At 41.9% G+C, this 11,719-nt stretch overlaps 1 protein-coding gene across 1 annotated transcript; it reads right to left on the bottom strand.

Moving 5' to 3' along the window:
• Positions 1 to 3,720: 3,720 nt before the first annotated feature.
• LOC108940103 (alpha-N-acetylgalactosaminide alpha-2,6-sialyltransferase 1-like) lies at positions 3,721 to 11,668 on the bottom strand. The gene is made up of 8 exons (XM_029246987.1): positions 11,384 to 11,668; positions 11,054 to 11,216; positions 10,774 to 10,939; positions 7,756 to 7,894; positions 6,875 to 6,978; positions 5,022 to 5,105; positions 4,771 to 4,870; positions 3,721 to 4,665 (listed from the first exon to the last, which is right to left on the bottom strand). Exons 1-8 carry the CDS (start codon positions 11,666 to 11,668, stop codon positions 4,456 to 4,458), a joined length of 1,251 nt encoding a protein of 416 aa, XP_029102820.1. The 3' UTR covers positions 3,721 to 4,455.
• Positions 11,669 to 11,719: the final 51 nt, after the last annotated feature.

The following is an 11,719-nucleotide window of genomic DNA, read 5'->3' as shown; positions in this document are numbered from 1 at the left end:
CACAGCATCAACCATCAAAAAGGCCCATCAACGCCTCCACTTCCTTAGGCATCTGAAGAAAGCCAGGATGTCCACTACAGTCCTCACCACTTTCTACAGGTGTGCTGTGGAGTCCGTCCTCACAGGGTGTATTACATGCTGGAGTGGCAGCTGCTCCGAACAGGACAAGAAAGCCCTACAGAAGGTGGTCAAAACGGCTCAGGAAATCATCGGCACACAGCTACCAGCAGTCCAGGACACCTACACCACACGCTGCCTCAGAAAGACGATGCGCATCATAAGAGATCATAATCACAACCGCACGGGCTCTTTTCTCTTCCCTGCCATCTGCAAAACGGCTTAAGTCTATTCGAACCCGCACAGCTAGGTACAGGAACGGCTTTTACCCCACTGCTGTAAGACCATACAACACTAACCAATGTGCCACCTTTAGTAACTGGAGTTGGACTGCTCCGCCCAAGCACATTGGTAAATTACACTGTCACTTTAAGCATTCTCATTCTCATTCTCTCGTTCTGAGTTCTCTGACCATTATTGTTACCACTGTTACCATTATTTATTGCTATTGCTGTTGCACTACTCACTGTCATTGTCATCGTTTTGTTTGTGCAGTATTTCTATTGTCCTTGCCCATAGTGTGTGGAGAAGCATTCAGGAAGATTTTCGTGATACATGTACATGGTACTTGTGTCTATGACAATAAACTTGAAACTTGAACTTGAGTTCCGAATTGTTCGAGTTCCGACGTTTCACTGTATTTATCTCCAGGTGGCACGCTTGCAAGTCTGAGACAGTTAAGATGCGACAGTGCAGTACTTGAGCATTCCACTTGAGGGCGCTCCTGGACTGTTCTCACCTCTTTTAGAGACACTTCCATTAACAGCCTATCGGTAGCGGCAATTAAGTGGCGGCAGCGCCATCTAGTGTTTGAGAACAACGACGACTCTGTAAAGTGTATTTTGTGGTATGTTGCCGATGAATATAGTAAATTTCCGCAATGTGCAGCACTGGTGAGGCACTGCGATGTGGTAAAAACAGGGTTAGTCAGACAAGCCGTCACACTAATGTAACCTGTTTTACAGGAGCCGATTTTGTTTATTCAGCTTCCAATCCCGCAGTGGAACTGAAGCCTGTACATAAATTCCCAGTAAAAGTATGTTTTGCAGAGTTGATGCTTTTGGCAAAGAAAAAGAAAAATTGGGCCTTTAAGGCAGGATATTTACACAAAAGCCAGTCCATAAAAAGTAAATTGGCGAACTGTAGTCACATAGCATTTTGAATTTGTTGTAATACATTTAATGAAAGGAAGGTCCACATTTTCACGTTTACTACACAATGCAGTGAGATATCACGTGTCTTTTAATCTTACATTTTTTGGTATTTACAGTCAAATTTAAGCGACTTTAATGAAACCTTCACAGCGCGATCAGTCATAGCTCGGTGTTTTCCGAAACGAGGGGTAACATGACTATCTTCGCATCTCGCTGTGATGTGAAAACTGCTACAGAAACTACATGTCTTCAATAGCCACTAATGTGATATGTACCTATACTGAACTCTCGCAACAATCCTCTCTTTTAAAACCTATAGGTGAAAGTAATATATTTATAAATTGGCCAAAGTTAACAAAATGAAGTAACTAAGCACATGTATTTCCAGGGCAGATGGAAGGAGTACAGTTGCAGAAGCTGCAGCAATTGCGGTTGAAATAAGTAAATCTGAATGTTTACAAAGGGCCGCGCTAAACAACAAACCGATCGACCAATTTCAATAATTATTTGTCCCGAAGGGGGTCGCGGTGAGCCGAAACCTCTCCCGGAGACATTGGGTGCAAGGCTGAAGAGGGGGGCACACCCTGGATGGGACGTCAGTCCATCGCAGGGCCACAACTAGTCACCCAGGCACACAGCCGGGCGAAGGTACCGGAGCAATCGCAGGGCAAGCACCTTGCTGCAAGGCACTACAGCTGGAAGCGGGGATCGAGCCGGCGACCTTCGGAGCCAAGGGCAGCCACTCCAACCAGTTCGCCGCCAGCCGCTTCCCTGTGCCAAACAGAGATATTAAAATAATGCCAAGTTAAACATTCTTATTCTTCTTTTGCCCTCTGGGGACAATGTGTGTGATGACTTATACCATGATTATGGGGCCAGCAACTACAAACCTATTATTTTCGTTGACAGAGTCACACCTCAAATTACTCCGTTCAAACATTATTTTACATAAGGGGTAAACCTGGGATTAGGAATTATGAATAGGATTGAGAATTGCTTTGATGTTTGGACTTTAAGTAAAGTAAGCTAGTGTTTACTTTCGCCCTGTGTTGCCAGGTTTGGCTCCAGCTCCCCACGACAAGCGGTTTCAGATGATGTGTGTGTGTGTGTGTGTGTGAAGTTAGTGTTTAAGATGTGGGCCAGACACTTAGTCAAACGGATTGACTCAGACCCGTAAGGGGACAGGTCAGATATCCGTGCTTTTTAACCTCACGTTAATTCATTTAGCTGACATTTTTCTCCAAAGCAGTTTACAATGTTAAGATACCTACAGTTATTTACTAATTTGCACAGTTAATTTTTACTGGAGCAAATTAAGGTAATTTCCTTGCTCAAGGGTGCTACAGCTGGAGGTGACATTCAAACCTGCAACCTTTTAGGTCCAAAGGCACCAGGTCTAACCGCTACACTAACAGCTGACCCTTATTTTGTAATGTTGTTCGTGTCCTTTGAGATGAGTGGGGCTGCACGTTAACTTATATACCTGCTGTTTAGCAGATGGGGGGTGCGGCGGCACAGCAGGCTTGGCCGGGTCCCGCTCTCTGGTGGCTCTGGGGTTCGAGGCTCGGGGTGTCTTGTGATGGACCGGTGTCCCGCACCGGGTGCGTCCCCTCCCCCTCCAGCCTTACGCCCTGTGTTACCGGGTTAGGCTCCGGGTCGCTCGGCGCAAGTGGCTTCAGGCTGCCCGTGTGTTTAGCAGATAGACTTATTTTGGTTTGTACACAATGTTACATGAAGATTTAAACTTCTGTTAATGATGACATTGTCATTATCTTTCATATCTTTTCCCCACTTACAGTGTGAAATATTTTAAATGGATATTTAATTGAGAAATCTCACTAAACTAAGGTGATTTTTCTCCGGATTTTTGGTTTATTTCTTTCCGCAGTTTGATTTCCATGCCGTGTAACATGTGGACCTCATCGGCACACAGCTACCAGCAGTCGAGGACACCTACACCACACGCTGCCTCAGAGAGACGATGCGCATCGTGAAAGATCACAGTCACCCCGCACGGGCACTTTTCTCTTTTCTGCCATCTGGAAAGCGGCTCAGGTCTATTCGAACCCGCACTGCTAGGTGGAGGAACAGCTTTTATACCACTGCTGTAAGAGTATACAACACTCACCAGCGTGCCACCTTTTGTAACTAGAGTTGGACTGCTCCACCCAAGCACATTGTCACTTTAAGCATTGTCATGTTCTGAGCTCTCCGGCTGAGTTCACCAAGTCCCGTTGTTCTAGCTGGTGCACAAAAATGACTGCAATGTCCTTCAACATTTAGGTGAATCAAAAGCTTTTTTCAAACAAAAAAAACGATTCGCTGTATTCCTTTCTTTTTTATTCTCAAGTGTAAAAAAATATTCGTAATTTTTTTTATATTGAGAACTGAAAGTGTAGTGTCAAAACAAAAAAAAACAAAAACAAAGTACAAGAAGTAGATGCCATTTCATGAGAACTAGAAACCAGAAGAGTTTAATCAGAATCAAAAAGCATAAGTTAGTCAGTCTTATACAGTATGTGACAACTTTACAGGAATAAATATGAGGCAAAATCATGTCAAAATAAAATGCTAATGAAAAATTTAAACCGTGCAGCAATCAATCACATTTTACCCTTTCTTTCAACACACACACACACACACACACACACACACACACACAAAGGAACTCCACATTATGTTACTTGCATAACTCTTTGCTTTTTCAAAGTTTACAAAAAGAGAAAATTCCGTAAAATTCTTTCATACTTTGCACTGTTTCTCCCATCTGCAGAGCAGAACAATAGCTACAATAAATATTGAATATTTGTGTACCTGCATGTGCCTTCTTGGAAAAGTACGGAGTAAACATGTCTTTTCAGAATGCTTTGCCAAGAAGTGGAGAAAATAAATTAGAAACAGCAACACTTTATACAGAGTCTTCAACAGAATAGCAATGAAAATGCTACCATTAGAAAAAAAATAAAATGAGGTCTACAACGCCACGTTCTGCCAGCCCCTGAGATATGTGTGAACACTACAGGAGCAATTAAATAACATAATTTCGGTGATCTGATGTCATCTTTTAAAAAATTATGCTACATTTTTATTGATACATTGTATATTCAGAACATTTTCTACAAATGGGTGAAATTATGAAACGTTTCTCATAAAATCATGAAAAATTTTTCCCGTAAGCTGTCATTCAATGCTTTGATGTTTTGTTTCTACTGTCTTCCGTGTCCTCTTGTCTTTGATAGAGCCTGATGATCTCGGAGTCGTGCAGTTTCTTCCATAAATTCATTTCCAAGTTATAGTCGTGGTTGCCGTAAAAAGTAACCTTTGCTTTCAATTTGTCATAGTAGTAGTTGGAATACTTGCTGTAGTCGGCCGTAACGAATCCATATGCATCCACCTGAAACCAGAAAAGCAGCAGCTGAGAACACAGACAAGAGTCACTGCAAGTTAAGAAGCAACAGTAAATCCTGAGAGTCCCGTTCAAAGCAGAGGAAAAGCTTACCACGTCACAGGCGTGCAGGGCCAGAAACAAGGTGAATGCTCCATTGGTAGGTCGGTAAACGTGCCAGGAGGGAGACTGCAGAATTTTGGACTTCAGGAACCTGTGTGTCAGTAAAAAGACAACACTGGCATGCTTGACACTTTGTCCAGAAGAGGCAAAAACACTGATCAGCGACCGCCAAATAACACGTCACTCTCTGATGCATTTAAAAACCCGCCAGCACAGATCTCAACGTTTCACACACTTCTTACCGGTTCTTCACGTATCGTAGGAAATCTGGGTGCAGGACATAGAACCTGTTTAAATCCATGTTATCAGGGTAGTAGGTCCAAGGTCTAGAAAAAAAGGGCACTGAATTAATTTTCAATGGCCTACCTGAAAGGCTGCAAGCAACTATTAAGCAATTTTTCAGCAACTATTAGCTAGTAAAGTAAATCATAAATTAAAAATAAAAACCCTTCAGCGTAATGCAGGAAAGAGGAAACTAGAGAATCTAGTTTTTTAATTAAATTATCTCATGGGAAAGTGGGGCAAAAGTGATCATTGAGCTCATCTGTGTTTTTAAATCTGCGTTAAGATGAAAGTGTTCATCGTAAAGGCATATCGTAAAAAATAAACCGAGTTGCAAAGGTTGGAGGAATAGCTACTGTATTTGAACAGCTATCCGATACTATAGATGTTCACCAACCCAAACCGGTTACTGTCATGTTACTCTTTTAATTAGATGTTTAATAGCTTTGGGTTGAAGTGTCAACAAGGAAAAAGTGACGCTACCAGTATGTCCGCATATTTTGATTCACCTTTCCACACTGATATGTTGACATCCAGTAAATAAGCTCACATATTCCCTAGAGCCCTCTCTAAGGTCTTTAATGAAAATCCCGCTATAAACAGCACCATAATGAAACCGCACGTGGGAAAAAGGAACTTGCAAGCATTTGCTAAACTGCACTGAATACTTTCCCACCCATTTGTCCTATTATGTCAATGTAAGAGGTTTTCAGCTATGCAGTGCGATATATACAAGTTTAAAAAAACATAGATTCTTCAAAAAAGAACTTTCCGTTTATTCTGAGAATTACCCTGACTTCTGTTTATTCTGACAATTTCCTATGAACCACCGGCACCTGTCAGTATCCCCACAGACTTTTTCTAAGGTGATCGGGAGATGAGGTTTGCTGGTCAAGCACCTGAGAACTGAAGCGCTGGGGGAAAAAGCTCACAACTTTGCTGCCTTCACATTTCACTGGTGGACTGAAGGTTTCTATACTCAACCCACAGCTACAGATCCTGGGATTTTTTTAGAATTTTCTCAGTACGTTCACGGGAATTTCTCAAGTCAGCTTTGTTGCCGCTGACCCAAGTTTCAGCTGCAACAACCCGCGGATGCAGCATTATTTATTTATTTTATTATGTTTATTTTTTATAGAGCGCTCTTCTCACGCAGTGACACAGGGCGCTTTAACACAGGCATACAGCAAGAAAAATTGATGCAAACAAGAAGACAGTCAACTAATGGCTACCATAATGAAGAACTTATTATAGAGCTATAAGTGCACCTGCTGGCCAACGGGGAAAGGAACAAAAACTCTCAACTGAAGGTTGAGGGAGAAAAAAACCTCTGGGGGGTCCACGGGCCAGTGGTTGCCCACCCCTCCTGGGCATTCTAGAAAGTAACAATTTGTAAGCCTGTGTTTAACAACTAATTATAATGTTGGTAAATGGCATCTCGGATCCCCGGCTCGGCACGGAACGTCTCGATCGTCGCGGCAGATGGGCATCATCCTCTGTCAACGCGGGATTCGTCTGTCACCGCCGGCCATTGCTAGAGAACATGGATGTGGGGCAGCACTTTTGCTGTCTTTTATTAGCCTACCTAAAATTTGTGTGAATTTCTTTCTCAACCAGCATTGTTCACATTAGCGTGGACACAGCTTTTCTAGCAAATGAAATGTGTTTACCAAACTGTGCTTTTCATGACTTTGGGCATAAAATTTTTAATTTGCCATTGAAAGTATCACACCGCATTTAATTACTGCTCTTGTGTTCTTTCATCTCCTTTCCTGGCCCCCTGACCAAAATGTAATAACAGCAGGGCCGTTACCGAATACCAGAATAGTCCCCCTCGGGTATTGGTTTCTTCTGAAGTAGTCCAAGAAGCCACTGGAAATCTCTCACTCCCTCTGGTATCAACACATATTTTATGTTCTGCACAAAAAAGGGGGGGGCAAGTCAGAGTTATGTTGACACAGCTCGACTGCAATACTATTTAAACAGTCATCTTTTACTTCTTCCATCTCTCATGCATTCTGCAGCAAAAATACAAAAAAAAAAAATTAGAAAAGAATCCAGTATTTGAGTGGTCTAAATTTTAAAATTTTATGTGATCTCGAATAGAAAACCCCCAAACTATTACACTGATTTAAACATCCATTTCAGAGAAATCTAAGCTTTGGAAAATTGACAGGAATGGTTTTTATTTTTCTTTTTCTTTAGAAAAGTTGTTTTTATAAGCAGCACAGGGTCAAAACAGCATACAGATTGACGGTAGACCGAGAATGGGCAAAGATGTCCACATACATAAAGCGAGGGATCATGGCCGAAAGATTTATCAATTTATCACTGGTATGATCACGTGGCACTTTCCCGTAACTTCCAGAAGCTTCTCCAAATTTTACAGAATTCATTAGGATTGTCATGGACATCATATGTCAATTTGTCAAGTGGGAGAAATTTAAATACCTCAGTCATCCAAATATTTGCAGAGGGAACTTCGGGTGTAGAGCGCAACATTAAAATTAATTTCTTCGCCAAATATGTGAGATCAAATAATGTGCGAACCATAACATCATCAAGAAAGGCGCTGGGGTTGCAGTTTAACAAGAGAACAGTTGGGGAGATGGGTTTTATTTTTATTTTTCAGTGTTTACAAATGAAAGAACGTGCAAAGGTGGCGTTCTCGCATTATCAGCTTACAGTACATACCTCATCCCTAGGAATACTCTTGAAACCGTACTTTTCTAGTAGGTAAAGTGAAGCTCTGGTGGAGTGCATTGTGTGAACATACACCGAAGTTCGATTTCCTACATCCTCTTCATAACCTTTGATAACAGCTCCATTCATTCTGCAGAAAGAACAAGTCATTTAGTCCTCTCAGTCACATTACTAAATGTTAAGTGGTAAATATGTGAATGTAACAAATAAAACTGGTGAGGTGACAGTTTCTATGCGCAGGCGAGCCACTGTGCTTTGAAAAATGTAAGAACTTTCAAAATTGTGCTGCAAAGTATTATCCAGTCAGGGCTGTGCAACTACTCAACTACCAAGGGAGCATCACCACATAAAAATGAACCCCACACGAGCAAAACAATAGCGCCTTCAATTGTGATCCTTAAAAAAAGACTGGTCCATATTTAACATTTGTGCCACCAAAAGTAATCTAATGGGGTACATTTTATTTTTATACATCAGTGAAATTGTTAAGAGTGGGCCTAAGAAGAGTGTCAAAGGTCAACTTAAGGTTCATTACTTATGGCAAAAAATCTGGAAGAACAGTTTTTTTAAAAAAAATTCAATGATTAATTTACAAACTAGAAAAATTTTTGTTCTTATGAACAAGGGCAGGAGACCGAGGAATTGGTGTGGACCCAATCGTGGGTTCGTTAATTGTGGTAACAAACGGCGAGGGTCGGGAAGGGAGAGAACAGGGAAGGAAGGGGAAAGAACGAGGGTCGGGAAGACCGAGGAGGTAAGCAGGGTTCTGTCACTATCGCAGGAGAAGCGGGTGTACTCGACAAGGTTCTGCAACCAGGTGAGCCAGCACGGCTTCCTTTATACCCTGGGCTCTAATTCAGGGCAGGTGCAGTCGATGGGCACGAGGGTGTGGGCGTGACTGTTTTAAATGTATTAATACATTTGCAGCTGCAGTTCTCTGCATGTATTTGCTGACACATCCATGTTAAAACTTTGGACAAAAGGTACAGATTTAGTTTGTCTATATTTTGATACTGCATTTGAAGACATACCATATTACATGTTACATATATACTACATGTTATTTCGGTTGCTGAGAAAAATATGGACATCAGCAAGAGCACAAGAAATTTATAATAAATGCACAAAAACTCTTCTCAGCTGAAAGCCAAAAATACCATGCATGATTGAATTCAACATATTTGGGACAGCTGCTACTGTAGCAGTTAGAGCTATTGCCTTTGAGTCCAAAGGTTGCAGGTCTGATCCCCACCTCCAACTGCAGTATCCTTGAGCAAGGTATTTACCCTAAATCAGTCAAGTAAAAATTACTCAGGTACACAAATGGGTTAAGAAATTGTAACCTTAACATTGTAAGCTGATTCTGAGAAAAGCATCAGCTAAATTAACATGTATTATCACAACACGTAGGCTTCCGCGGCCGGTGTCAACTGACTGGGGTTCTAAGTCTTCAGGATGAGATCGCGTCGTGTACGAAACTGGTTCCGACATTTTACTTCCCGTGTTGGAAGCATCTTCAGGAAACAGCGACCGAACCGGCTAGAACAGCCTAACTCCCCTATGTTAAAGGCACCACCGACAAGATAAGCAGGTTACTCAAGAAGCACGACATCAAGACCACCGCCTGCTTGGTACAGTAAAGGACAGCCTACCACTGAAGACCAGCGGAGTCTACTAAATACCCTGCAGCTGCGGCAAAACCTACATAGGCCAGACAGGACGACTTATCTCCATCCGGCTCCAGGAACATATAAGGGCAACGAAAAACAATAACACCAATTCAGCAGTAGCTGAACACTCGCTGCGGACTAGGCACTTGATCAACTTCGAAGAGACCACAGTTCTTGTGTCAGTTCCGGGATGCAAGAATCGCATGGTAAGAGGAGCGATCGAGACAGAGAAGCACCCAGATAACTTCAACTGAGAAGAGGGTTTCAGACTATCAAGGACCTGGACGCCCCTTATTTCGAATCTTCACTCCAGACCCACGACTACCCGACCGCCTCACACGGCAACTCAGATCAACGAGCCGGTCAGTAACCCGAAAGATGCAGCGCAGGTGGAAAACACAGCAGGGGCACCACCCAACGGGACCACCCGCTACAATCTCCGCCCATGACCCCGGCTGTAAATACCCACCCTCATCGAACACTTCAGTTCACATCCAGCCTTTGCAAGATGTGGAAGCTCCCTGAAGACGCTTCCAACACGTGAAGCGAGATGTTGAAACCAGTTTCCTACATGACGTGGTCTCATCCAGAAGACTTAGAACCCCAGTGAGAATGTATATTGGTTAATAATTCCTTGTTATATTTAAGTAATGAAAAACAGCTGCAAGTTAGTTTGTCAAAACACTGAAAGGCACATCGAAATTTATGTACGCATTCCATCCTTTGTCTTTGGAGAAAGTTATGCTGCACTCTGCCATAAAATATGTTGTTCTCTGTGTCCGTGTTTCAACATGATGAATAGAATATATGCTGACAGCAAAACGTGTTTCTTGGCTTGCTACTGCAAGCAGTCAGGAACATTACAAACAGAATTAAAGAACTGAACATCAAACAAGACTCTGCACTGAAAACCTTTGCCACACCTAACTTAAAAAAAACACAGCCTTTTTGCGCAAGAGCAACTACTTACGTACTTTCCATGTTATAAATATTTTTATCTTCACAATGTGCATCAATAGTCACACCCGAGGAGGGATTCAGTACATGCTTTATGTGCTTCGCTATACATAATGTACATATAAGCATGCATTACCCACAGTGTAACAAACATTTCAATGGTCTGTGTAAACACAACCACAAATTTTGTATAATTACTTGCTGAAAAAAAAAGTGAAAAAGATCTCAAGTGTGTCTGGAATATCATGAGATCCTTAGCACACCCAAAGCCCTTCTTTTCATAAATATAACACAAAAAAAAGCCACGGACCAGAAGTACCTGTTGTCATTTCTGCCGTGTGATCTTGTATGCATCTTGTTACAACGTTAAGGTTTTGCTCACCTGAACACATAGTCATGGGAATCAATCTCCTTGCCCATCAAGGAACCACTGAGAATCCCACCTGTGCCCACAACAGCACAGCGTATACATTTAGATTTATCATTTCTGGGAACTGTTAGGAAATTATCAGCCGTTTTCGGGATCAGATCCACTGCCGTTTTAACATCTGTGTAGAAACGTTACATTTAAAAAGTGATAAACATTAAGGAAATTTAAAAAAAAAAAAAAAAATACCAAGACTGAACACAACCTTCCCAACATTGTAATTCTCCTTACTCACCCTTGTAGTGGTACCCCATGAAGCCAAAAGGATTGTTGAAGTGTGTCAGACGGTTCCACTCGCTCATGTTGAGGTGTTCTCGGTGCATGAAAAGTTGGATGTTGGGAATAAAGGATCTGTTGAACTCAGGGTCTGCAGTGTTCCTTAAAGATTCTTGACAAGTCTAGAAAACAGGAGTTACACGATTGAACAAGGTTTTTCACATGTCCTCGGACTGCATTTCACTCAAATGTTATGTGTTAAAATTTCAGGTGGTGGTGCGAAAGCCGTGCTATGTATGGACAAGAGATGGTGTTCTAAAGTACTTAAAAGCAAAAGAATAGTCCTCACCATTTGTTTGGGATGAGTATCCTGAATGTACTTCTCCTCAAAATCCCACTTTGGCATTTTACTGAAGGACTTTTTGTTCATGATGGGACCAGTCGTAATATTTGCCGTGTGATGAACGGTGGACAGTCCGAATTTAGAGTTTCCTTTTTTATTTACGGTGTATGACAGTCTCCTTGAAACAGGATGGGCTTTGATTGTTGGTTTGGCTCCGGTGTGAGTCCTAGCTTCAGCACTGTTGGTTTCATTTGTCTCGCTGAAATTCTCTGAAATAACAGACAGAGCCATTGCTCTTAGCTTGGAGATCAAGTACAGTAGGAGAAGATTTCTCGTGCATTT

This window comes from Scleropages formosus, chromosome 20 (assembly GCF_900964775.1).
Source record: "Scleropages formosus chromosome 20, fSclFor1.1, whole genome shotgun sequence".
NCBI lineage: Eukaryota > Metazoa > Chordata > Actinopteri > Osteoglossiformes > Osteoglossidae > Scleropages > Scleropages formosus.
Note: the sequence above shows the minus strand (reverse complement) of the source record. Positions and strands in the feature narration are given on the sequence as shown.